Genomic DNA, 12561 nt, shown 5'->3' with positions numbered 1-12561 from the left:
GATTGACACAGTGGCTACAAAAATGAGGTCAAGCATAACAATTGCGAGCATGGCGCAGGACTGGGCAGTGTTTTGTTCTGTAGTACATAGGGTTGCTATGAGTAGGAACTGACTCGAGGGCATCTAAGACAATAATCCTGAACCAGTCAGCGATTCTTACTATTGCACTCTGCATCTTCTCGCTGTTTCCACTGCCCGTTTATGATGATCATTCTTGAAAAGTGTCTGAATATATTCTAGATGCAGTATCATCCACTACTTGACCCTTTCCCCCTTGTGAGGGTGGCATGAGGGACATAGAAGTCTATTTTCTAGGGCTTGGACAAGGATAATAGGATAGGCTGGAGGAGGCATGTGGAACTGGGGTAGCATGGAGAGTTTGGTGTAGGTTGAGGATCTTCTAGCTGGAAGACAGGGTGTGGCTGCAGGGTGAGTGGGTTTGGAGAGAAGTCATGGGCACCATATAGGCCAGATGTGCAAACGGTTAAAGATTTAGAAAAAAAAACTTTAACTTCCTTCAAGTAGTGCTCCAATTGGTAGTTCAACTGGAGCAATTAAAATGAAATTGAGCAGTAGCTTCGGTGCCAGTGGTGTGTGCTCATTTTTGCCCTCTTGCCCGAGTTGCCTTACAGATGGTGAAAACATGTGTGATGTCAGGCATCTCCTCTTTCATTTGGATCATGACATCAGTTGGTCAGGGTATCTCATTTCTCCAACATTTGTTGAAGCTATTAGTACTTCCCCTAGGACCTCTTCTGTCAGAGTGCTTAAGGAACACTTTGAGACATCAGAGAAATATCTGGGAGCAAACAGAGTGTTATATTTGTTATTAATAATAAATCCTAGGAGTCCCATCAATAATTTAACCATGTCCAAATTTGTTCACTATTTTATTTGAGGTCAGGGAAACTGAGGTAGAATGTAATAAAATTTAAACCTAAGATTTGCTAAAAAAAGAAACAGGAATAACACTAGTCTTGTTTTTCTCAAACTTTTACCTCATCATTTTAATATGGCTCTTGCTGAGAAACTTGAAAATCCTTCTAGAGAACTGAAGTGTTTTTGGACTTTTTGCAAGTTCCTTTCAAGTTGGTCCTTAAATCACAGTGCCTGTGTTGAAAGAGAAAATTGAGTCACAGGAGTAAGTTATGAGTTTTTGTCAAAATATTTTCTAATGGGCAGATATGAAGTGTTGCTTTTGATTGTAAATTTCTTAATGACTAGAATTCCATTATGGTGAATTATTAATACATCATTACATGGTTTCCAAACTATTGAGTGTGTTCTAAGCTGCACCTTCTCCACTCTTGAGTTATTCATCAACTCAAGGCACATACTTTCCATATTCTAGAAAGCCATCGAAGTCCTCTGTCTGCTGGTGGTGCCATTCCTCTTGTTCACAGTGCAGTTTTGGCTTTCTCTCATTTTATACTTTTTCATGGTCATCTTAGTGGAATTTGAAAAAGAATGGTAGTAAATCCTGGTTCTCAGTTCACTACATTGAGCTGAAATTTTTATATCTTTTAAAACAGAATGCATTGCTGCCAATAAATTTATCTTGTCCCTTTAGGTATTCAGATTGAATGAAAATCACTCTACTGTGTTATAATACCCTTTTTGCCAAAACGTCAAGCAATTAGGACTATTCTCTAATTGTTATTATTTTTAACTCTTTCAATTACACTTTTCTTCTTTTTGCCTTTGCTTTATTGATGCTGGAAACCCCAGTGGCATAGTGGTTAAGTGCTACGGTTGCTAAGCAAAAGGTCGGCATTTGGAATCCGCCAGACACTCCTTGGAAACTCTATGGGGCAGTTCTACTCTGTCCTATAGGGTCGCTATGAGTCGGAATTGACTTGATGGCAATGGGTTTGGTTTGTTTATTTTTTTATTAATGCTGTCACTGTGCTGCCCTGTAGTAGACACTCCTCTTCTAATTGGCTGCTCTTGTGTAACGGATTATCCATGAACCAAGAATTAATAAACTTTGAGGGTATTTTGAGAGTTGAGTAACATTTATAAGCTTTAGGGTATGCATTTCATGACATATATTGTGATTAGCCTGAGGCTTTTGTTGTCGTTAGACTCTGTCAGTCAGTTCCAACTCATAGTGACCCTATGTACGACAGAATGAAACACTGCACCGTCCTGCACCTTCCTCACCATCGTTGTTATGCTTGAGCTCATTGTTAAGTCACAGTGAAAATCCGTCTCCTTGAGGTTCTTCCTCTTTTCACTAACTTTCTACTTAACCAAGCATGATGTCCTTCTCCAGGGATTGCTCCCTCCTGATAACATGCCCAAAGTATGTGAGACATAGTCTCGCCATCCTTGCTTCTAAGGAACATTCTGGTTGTACTTCTTCCAAGACAGGTTTGTTCATTCTTTTGGCAATCCATGGTATATTCAATATTCTTCACCAACACCATAATTCAAAGGCATCAATTCTTTGGTCTTCCTTATTAATTGTCCAGCTTTTGCTTGCGTATGAGGTGATCGAAAACACCGTGGCTTGGGTCAGGCGCACATTATCCTCAAGGTGACATTTTTGCTTTACCAGAAAAAAAACAACTTGTTGCCATCGAGTTGATTCTGACTTATAGCAACCCTACAGGACAGAGTAGAACTGCCCTATAGAGTTTCCGAGGAGCACCTGGTGGATTCAAACTGCCAATCTTTTGGGTAGCAGCTGTAGCACTTAACTACTACTACGCCACCAGGTTTTCCACCAGAGTTTGCTTTGCTTTAGTCCTCACTAATTTGGGTCTCTCTTCAGAGAGTTGAAAGCTACCAGATAAAATGAACTGTGGAAAGACCTGAGAGATTTATTATCTCCATTGGAGCACTATTTAAATTCTTATTGTCAATACTAATCATTTGTTTGACATAGTCTCTTACTATTTCTTTCTCTTGTCCATCACTGCCTGTCAAGGAATTGTAATTCAATTCACCTTCAGTAAGTTTTTCACATAAAGACCATTTATAATCAAGATATTGTGTTATGCTTATAAGTTATTGATAGTCCACAATTTATTTATTAATACGGATTTATTAGCAAATGTGCTAATTATTTTTTCCTATATTTAGTTTTAAAACATACAATGTTAACCCCAAAAGAAATTCACAAATTACAAGAAGCAAGACTCTGAGAGTCAGCACAATTATTTCATAGGAAGAAAAATGTATTTCATGCTGCATTTGCAATATTCAATTTTAATAGCAATTCTGTTGAAGTCACATTTCTAGGACAGTTTTCCAAAGTATTAGTTCAGCTACTCAAGATAAAAGCACATTATTTATCAAGATGAGACATTTGAAAATGTCACAGGTGAGAAACACATGCCACAAGGTAACAGGTTTGTTTAAATTCATTAGGCACAGGTGAACCATTGGCTAAGTCATGATTTTAGGTGTTTATAATATTTCTATTAACATGTACAAGTTCCGGTGGTAACCGGGAATGGGTACAGCTCTGGAGAGATTCCAGGGGAGGCAGGCCCACTAACCCTGCTGCACAACTCAAACGACAACAAAGGGCTTTTTTTTCCATGGTGTGGTTCACTGAGAAGCAGTACATGGGAATTCTTTTCTAGCAGGAAATTAAGGGGCTGTCTTTATAGATAACTTGGAGAGTACGTCTATAGATACAGACCTTGACTGTTTTATGTAAAGGAGAATTTGGAGAATAGAGGCTCCATGTCCAGTGATCAGTAGGGCTTGAAAAGGCTGGAAGTTGCAGCAGAGAAGAAAGTACTCTTAACTGCTTTAGCATAGTAGTATGGGCTGGAAGTGGCTAAGTAAAGAAACCAGTCCTTAAAGATAAGTTAAATGTTTTGAAGTGACTCTGGACAGTGGCGTAGTAACTCTAACCAAAATTTTGCAAAGCTACCTTTTACTCCATTATATGAGTAACAACTACTTTTTATTTCTGTTTTTGGCCTGATAATTAGAGCTGTGTAGATCGAGTATTAGATGAGTGATTCAGATCTCGCCCAACCTGGTCGCTCAATAGGGTTTTTGGCTCAGGTATTATAACCAAAAATGAAACAAAGGGAAACTTTCCTGGATCCTATGTCTAGGCTCCAAAGAGAAGAAGACAGCAGCCCTACAGGATGGAAAACACATTCTGTTCCCTTAATGCTTTGCTTTCTCATTGTTATGGAAGTGCGTGTTTTGAGGGAAAGGAATAGGCATAGAGTATTAAAACTGGAAGAGGCCATTGAACCCCTTCACTTCTACAGAATTCTGGAGCCCAGATATAGATTGGTTTGCCCAAGGTTCCACACTTAACTGGTGTCCAGCCTGCTTTACTAATCAATTGATGATTTAGTGTCCTCCGCCCACAACTCATACTTGTTGCTACTTAGAAATACTTTCTAGAGTTCATGTCTATCAAAAAAGAGCAATACCCTGCTAGGCCACATAAGCTGAAATCCTGCCTGTTTTTCCAGGCAACACCTAACAGCTGGGACACATCGGGTAGATCCTTGTGAAAAGATGATTACAAGTTTCAAAGAATTAGACCAAAGCAACAACTCAAAACTAAGGCTTTCGTCTCCTTCATAATTACTAATCCTTGTATGGCGTCTAGTTATATTGTTTGGTTTTTCAGTTTCAAGCCAATTCAAACTCTCTTTGGTTGTTCCGGGGATCATGAAGTTGAACTGAGCCTATATGGGGCCTATTTTATCTTGTGGTCAGGAACCAAATTAATAGCATTTGCCATTGGCTAAATGCTATATGAAACTGAGCAGCTCGTTGTTGATATCACTCAGCTGATACTTACTGAGCATCTTATGCAATGTCATATCTAGATTAGTCATCAAGGAAACCTTCCAGACAGGGCCTTGAATCAATTCATTCTCATTTGAACCCCTCCTGAGAATTTGTATTTCCTCCCCAGATAAACTGAATAAGAATCTACATTTTAACAAGATCCCCAGGTGACTCTTATGTATAATAAACTTTGAGAACTACTGGTTTACTAGTGGTTCTCAGAACTGACCCCTAGCCAGTGTCATCTGAGAACTTGTTAAAAATGAAAATTCTCAGCCGGGGTTCAAACCAGAACAAAGTGGTTCAAAGCCTTGGTTCCAGAGGATTGATAATTTTGATATCACCTGGGTTTCAGACATGTTGGTAGAATCTCTTCCTTCTCCAAGGTGATGATTTGGTTAACACAAGTCACTCTCCAGAGATGAACTCTTGCCCCCTGAAATATCACCTGCACAGGGTTAGATTAGTTTGGCTCTGCATTGTATGTGTCATGGGGTTGGAATGTACCTTTCAGGAACCAGCCTTTTGTTAAGTCCCCCTACCACTGCAAATAGTGTAGAGCCAGCCTACAAAACTGTTTGTTTATACTCTTCTGGGATTTGGCCCTGCTTATTTGGGGCTAGATAGGAGTTTTCAATCAGTTCATAGTCATCTGGCATGTTGGGAAGACTTTGTCTCATGTCTCGGGTAACCCTGTGGATCTGAATGCCAGTGCTGTTCTTTAGAGAAACTCCCTGGCTCCTGTATGCTTGAGCCTGGTGTTTACAGATGCCAAACTTGCTGAGCAGGATGAAAACATCCCTCTGGAAGGCCTTGGTGAAAATAGCATAGAGGAATGGATTGGCACAGGAGTTAAGAGGATAGAAGAGAACCAGTAAGATTTTGGAGTTGGTAACGGTGATGAGAGGCTTGTTCATAAGTGCTGACAAAGCATAGAATGAGATCGGGGCCATGCACATGAAGTCAGTGAAGATCAACACAGCCATCCTCTTGGCAATCTTGGTGTCTTTGTCCCCTGGGTTGTACTGGGGGTTTCGGACTGTAATGTAGATCTTCACGTAACAGGAGCATACGATGATGAAGGCGACTATGTTGAGCACCAGAACAAGGACAATGTAGGCCAGAGCGAGAGGGGTGTCGGTGTCCATGGGCAGGCAGATACTGACCTTGGCATAACTACTTATTCCCACCAAAGGGAGCAGGGCGAGCAGGAAGCAGCAAACCCAGCCTGCAACCATGACGGCGCATGCGTGCCTGAGGCGAATCTTCCGGTCCAGGCGCATGGCGAAGGTGATGGCATACCAGCGTTCCAAGGTGATGACCGTCAGTGTGTACACTGACAACTCACTGGCAAAGACAGTAAAAAAACCAGCTGTGTTGCACCCAGGGCCTGTCTGCCAGTCGATGGCATGGTTGTAGTACTCAGAGTGAGTGTAGAGGTCTACAGAGGCAATAAGGAGCAGGTACATCCCCATACAGAAGTCTGCAAAGGCCAAGTTGCACATCAGAAACCGTGGAACAGTCAGTTTGTAGTGGCTAGTGAGGAGGACAAACAGGACAAAGACATTGCCCAAAAGAGCCAGTAGACTCACAAACCACACCACAATTCTCAGGAACTTGTAGCCCATTATATCCTCACAGGGGTTGAACTCATCTGACTTGGGGGTGCACATTATCTCCTCATTGTCCCCACACACGGTGTAGTCGTAGTGGCTGTCAAAGGCCAGTAGGGCCTCTTCCTGGGGGTTTTTGAGCTCCTGCCCAAAACCAATGATCTCATCCTCTTGTTCTTCAAAGAACACATAATAATGAGAGTTGCTGGGGGTATCCTGGAACTTGGAGTTTACATTATACCCAGCACTGCTGTCATCTGGATCCTCCTCATATTCCTGGTAAAAGGGGCCATTCAAGGCATTCGCAGATTTCCTCTGACGTAGGCTCCGAATACTGCTCTCATTGCACATTAAGGACTCAAGGATTCTGCAAGGCAGCAGAAACAAGTCATTTCCTGCTTAAAGCCTGCTAATGGTTCTGTCTGCATTTAGAAAAATATGTAAACTCCTTACTATGGTCTATAGGAGTCTACATGACCTGGTCATGCCTGCCTCTCCTATGTCATCTCCTGTTGCTTTCCCCTCCTCTACAGCGAGCCAGTGACATTAGCCTTATTTCTCATTTGCAACAACTTTGAGAACATCAGTGATAAAAAAAAGTATGGATGGTGGAGTTAGCCCACTTAGGTTAGAAGCTGGTTCTACAATTTACTAGCTATTTCATCTTGGGCAGGGGTCCCTGGGTGGTACAAACAGTTAAGTGCTCAACTACTTGCCGAAATGTTGGAACACAGGCCTGGTGATCTGCTTCCAAAAGGTCATAGCCTTAAAAACCTTATAGAGCAGTTCTACTCTGCACACATGGGGTTGCCATGAGTTGGAATTGATTAGATGGCTACTAACAACAACAAACACCTTGGGCAGGTCCAAGAATAATGATAGTATCTATTTCACACAGAAGCGTTAAAGAACTAGATGGGTTTATTTTTTAAAGGTCTTTCTATAGCACCTGGCACATGTTAGCATCATATAAATGTTGGCTATTATTATCATTCCTATTCAGGGCTTTGGCGTGCCATGACCCCCTTGCCTGGAAAACTCATGACCATTTGTGTTCATTATTTAGTTGTAAACTCAAATTCTCAACCTTAGACACGCCTTCATAGTCTCCTTAATGAAACTGTCCCGTCCTTCCCTTTATCTCCTTTACAGGACTATGGGATATTTTCTCATTTGTTTGCCAGTTTATTTTCTGATTTTCTCCACTAGAATGTAAACTCCATGAGAGAGGAGTTGTCCTATTCACTGTGGTAGCCCCAGTGCCAGGATAATGACAGGCACACAGTAGGCGCTCAGTAAATATTTGTTGAACAAGTGGATAAATGGGCACTCTCATACAGTCACGCTCATGGAAGTAAGACAGTTTTTCCCTAGCCCACCAGTTAAACAAATGGGATTCTTTAACCTGCTTCAGCTACTGAGCAGATTTTGATTCACTTTCTAGGCCCTGGTTACAATGGTCAATGGAGGCTCTGGTTACAATGCCCAGTGAGCTGGCTATTTCAACCTATTTGGAAGTTAAGCAGAAAGGACCCTGCCCCTGATGCCCACCTTAGCCTTCCACCTAGCCTCTGGTCCTCTCTTATTCAGTGCTACAAGGCATCAGCATAAAGTCTGCTGTCACCAGACTCCTAGTTTTTTTGAGGTAGTTTTGCCTATATTGACCTCCTTTCCGCAACTGTTCAACTTTCCTCTTTGCTTCTGCCTTCACAGCTGGATCCCAATTCATGGCCCACTGGAAATATGAGTACAGAAAGTTATCAGTCAACATTTAGATAGTCCCTAAGAGGGAATGAATAAGAGATAAATGGAGGTGGAGTTAGGAGAATTGGGGAGGAGTGCATGAGACATGAAGGGGCAAATAATGCAGGCAAAAGTCAGCGAAGGCATGGAGAGAAAAAGAAGGCCATTTGTCCTTCACAGCCTCACAAGCGGCCTGATATAAAATAATACGTATTGTAGTTAGTATTTACTGAAAACCTATAATATTCTGGGTATTATGATTTTCCAGTTGCTGTTGAGTTGATTCAGACTCATGGCGACCCCATGTGTGTCAGAGGGTTCTTAATGGTTGATTTTTTCAGAAGTAGATTAATAGGCCTTTCTTCCAAGGCAGTGCTGGGTAGACTTGAACCACAAACCTTTTGTTTTTGTTTTTGCATGTAATGCACAGTATATTTTATTTCTTTACCTTTGAAACTTTTATTGTGCTTTAGGTGAAAGTTTACACAGTGAATTAGTTTCCCATTCAATAATTCATACACAAATTGTTCTGTAACATTGGTTCCAATGTGTCAGCACTCTCCCCATTTCCACACTGGATTCCCCTTTTCCATTGGTCTGGTTTTCCTGCCCCTCCCTGCCTTCTCGTTTTTTTATTTTTGGGCAATGTTGCCCTGTTGGACTCGTATAGTTGATTGTTCCAAGGAGCACATTCCTTATGTGTGTTGTTTTATGGGCCAATCTATTATTTGGCTGAAAGGGAGTGGCTTCAGTTCCAATTTAGGCCTTTGATCGATTTTGAGTTAGTTTTTGTGTACGGTGTGAGGTATGGATCCTGTTTCATTTTTATGCAAATTGATATCCAGTTTTACCAGCACCATTTGTTAAAGAGACTATCTCCTCCTCATTTAATGGGCTTCAACCCTTTGTCAAAGATCAACTGTCGAGGTGGATGGATTCACTTCTGGGTTTTCAATACTGTTCCATTGGTCTGTGTGTCTGTCATTGCACAAGTACCAGCCTGTTTTGACTACCGTGGCTGTAGAGTAGGTTCTGAGGCTGGGAAGTGTGAGGCCTCCTATTCTGTTTTTCTTCAATAATGCTTTAGATATCCAAGGTCTCTTTCCTTTCCATATGAAGTTGGAGATTAGTTTTTCCATTTTGATAAGGAATTTGGATTGGAATTGCATTATGCCTATAGATCACTTTGGGTAATTTTCTTAGTCATCTAACGCTGCTATAACAGAAATACCACAAGTGGATGGCTTTAATGAACAGAAGTTTATTCTCTCACAGTCCAGTAGGCTAGAAGTCCAAATTCAGGGCACTGGCTCCAGGGGAAGACTTTCTGTCTGTGTTGGCTCTGGAGGAAGGTCCTTGTCATCAGTCTTCCCTTGGTCTGGGAGCATCTCAGCACAGGAACCTCAGGTCCAAAGGATGTGCTCTGCTCCTGGTGCTGCTTTCCTGGTGGTATGAGGTCCCCCTGTCTCTCTGCTTGCTTCTCTCTTTATATTTCAAAGAGATTGGCTTAAGGCACTATCTAATCTTGTATATCTCAACAATATAACTGCCACTAATCCATCTCATTTCATCATAATGATAGGATTTACAACACACAGGGAAATCACAAAATGGTGGACAATCACACAATACTGAGACTCATGGCCCAGCTAAGTTGACAGGTATTTTTGGGGGACACAATTCAATCCATGACAGTAATACTGACATTTTCACAGTGTTAAGTCTTCGTATCCATGAACATGGTACGTTTTTCCATTTACATAGGTCTCTTGAAGTAGTGTTTTGTAGTTTTCTTTGTAAAAGTCCCTAGTTATATTTGTTTCTAATTATTTTATCCTTTTGGGGGCTACTGTAAATGGTATTGTTTTCCCAATTTTTTCTTTGGAGTTCTCTTTGTTAGTGTAGAGGAACCTGAGTAATTTTTGTATGTTGATCTTGTACCCTACCACTTTACCGTACCCTTCTGTTAGTTCCAGTAACTTGTGGAGTCTCTGGTATTTTCTACATATAGGATCATGTCATTTGCGAGTAGAGATAGCTTTACTTCTTCCTTATCAATTTGGATGCCCTTCATTTCCCTTTCTTGCCTTATTGCACTAGCTAGGACTTCCAGTGCAATATTGAATAAAAGTAGTGATGTAGGGCATCCGTGTCTGGTTCCCATTCTCAAGGGGAATGCTTTCAGTCTCTCTCCATTGAGAATGATCTTGGCTGTTGGTTTTGTATACATGCCTTTAATTATGTTGAAGAATTTCCCTTTCATTTCTATTTTGCTGAGAGTTTTTATCAGGAAAGGGTGTTGGATTTTATCAAATGCCTTTTATGCATAGATTGAGATGATCATGTGATTCTTTTCCTTTGTTTTATTTATGTGGTGAATTACATTGATTTTCTAATGTTGAATCATCCTTGCATCCCTGGTAGGAATCCCACTTGATCATGAGGTATTATTTTTGGATATACTGTTTAATTCCATGGGCTAGAATTTTGTTGAGAATTTTTACACCTACATTCATGAGGGATATTAACCCAAATTTTCTTTTTTTGGTGTCTTTGTCTGGCTTTTGTATCAGGATTATGCTGGCTTCACAGAATGAATTGGGGATTATTCCTCCCTTTTCTATGTTCTTGAATAGTTTGAGTAGAATTGGTATCAACTCTTCTCTAAATGTTTGGTAGAATTCTCCAGTGAATCCATCTGGGCCAGGGCTTTTTTTTGTTGGGAGTATTTTTTTTTTTTTTTATGATTTCTTCAATTTCTTCTTTTGTTATGAATCTGTTCAGATTTTCCACCTCAGTTTATGTTAGCTTAGGTAGGTAGTGTTTTTCTAGAAATTTGTCCATTTCTTAGGTTTTCAAATTTGTTGGAGAACAATTTTCATAATATTCTGTTACGATCTTTTTTATCTCAGTTGGCCGCGTTGTAATGTCACCATCTTATTTCTTATTTTGGTTATTTACATATTTTCATTCTTTTCCTTTGTGAGTCTGCCCAGTGGTTTGTCAATTTTATTGATCTCAAAAAACCAACTTCCAGGCTTGTTGATTCTTTCCTTTTTTTTTTTTTTTTTCTGATTTCTGTTCCATTTATTTCTGCTCTAATCTTTGTTATGTCCTTTATTCTGGCACCAATGGGCTTCTTTTGCTGCTCTTTTTCTATTTGTTCAAGTTGTAGGGTCAAACCATTGATTTTGGCCCTTCCTTTTTGATTATGTGCATTTATTGCTATAAATTCTCCTCTGAGCACTGATTTTGCTGTATCCCAAAGGTTTTGGTATGTTGTGTTTCATTCTAATTTGATTCTAAGAATTTTTTTTTTAAATAATTTTTATTGTGCCTTAAGTGAAAGTTTACAAATCAAGTCAGTCTCTCACATATAAACTTATATACACCTTACTACATACTCCCATTTACTCTCCCCCTAATGAGTCAACCCGCTCCCTCCTTCCATTCTCTCCTTTAGTGACTGTTTTGCCAGTTTCTAAACCCTCTCTACCCTCCCATCTCCCCTCCAGGCAGGAGATGCCAACATAGTCTCAAGTGTCCACCTGATACAAGTAGCTCACTCTTCATCAGCATCTCTCTCCAACCCATTGTCCAGTCCCTTCCATGTCTGATGAGTTGTCTTCGGGAATGGTTCCTGTCCTGGGCCAACAGAAGGTTTGGGGACCATGACTGCCGGGATTCTTCTAGTCTCAGTCAAACCATTAAGTCTGGTCTTCTTATGAGAATTTGGGGTCTGCAACCCACTGTTCTCCTGCTCCCTCAGGGGTTCTCTGTTTTGCTCCCTGTCAGGGCAGTCATCGGTTGTGGCTGGGCACCATCTAGTTCTTGATTCTAGGAATTTTTTAATTTCCTTTTTTAATTTCTTCTGTTATCCAGTGGATCTTAAGCATGGTGTTATTCCATTTTTATGTATTTGATTTTTTTTCCTATTATTGATTTCTACTTTTATGTCATTGTGATTAGACAAGATGTTTTGTAATATTTCAATGTTTTTGAATTTGTTGACGCTGCTTTGTGGCCTAAAATATGATCTACTCTGGAGAATGACTCCTATGAGTTGGAGAGGAATGTGTAATATGTTGTTTTGGGGTGGAGTGTTTCGTATATGTCTGTGAAGTCAAGTAGGTTGATTGTGTCATTCAGATCTTCTGTATCTTTGTTGAGTTTCTTTCTAGTTGTTCTGTCCTTTATCAAAAGAGGTGTGTTAAAGTCTTCTACTGTTATTGTGGAACTGCCTATTTTACTTTTCTATACCGTTAGAGTTTGTTTTATATATTTTGGAGCTCTGTCATTGAGTATGTAAATATTTGTTATGGTTATATCCTCTTGGTGGATTGACCCTTTAATCATTATATATGCCCTTCCTTATCTCTTATGATGGATTTTGATTTAAAGTCTATTTTATCAGAGATTGATATTGCCA

The 12561-nt window shown here is 40.2% G+C and overlaps 1 protein-coding gene across 3 annotated transcripts in view; it reads right to left on the bottom strand.

The window, feature by feature from the left end:
• Positions 1 to 3041: 3041 nt before the first annotated feature.
• TSHR (thyroid stimulating hormone receptor) overlaps positions 3042 to 12561 on the bottom strand; it is a 177574-nt gene continuing 168054 nt past the window's right edge. For 2 of the 3 annotated variants that reach the window (XM_049899779.1, XM_049899780.1), the window contains one exon: positions 3042 to 6756. In XM_049899779.1, coding sequence (XP_049755736.1) covers positions 5343 to 6756 — 1414 coding nt within the window. In that variant the 3' untranslated portion in view covers positions 3042 to 5342. The remainder of the gene's footprint in view (positions 6757 to 12561) is intronic. The other variant, XM_049899778.1, reaches the window with a different exon arrangement.

The sequence above is a fragment of the Elephas maximus genome, chromosome 10 (assembly GCF_024166365.1).
Source record: "Elephas maximus indicus isolate mEleMax1 chromosome 10, mEleMax1 primary haplotype, whole genome shotgun sequence".
NCBI classification, from domain to species: Eukaryota; Metazoa; Chordata; class Mammalia; order Proboscidea; family Elephantidae; genus Elephas; species Elephas maximus.
The sequence above is the reverse complement of the archived record's forward strand: the minus strand, read 5'-3'. Positions and strand labels throughout refer to the sequence as shown.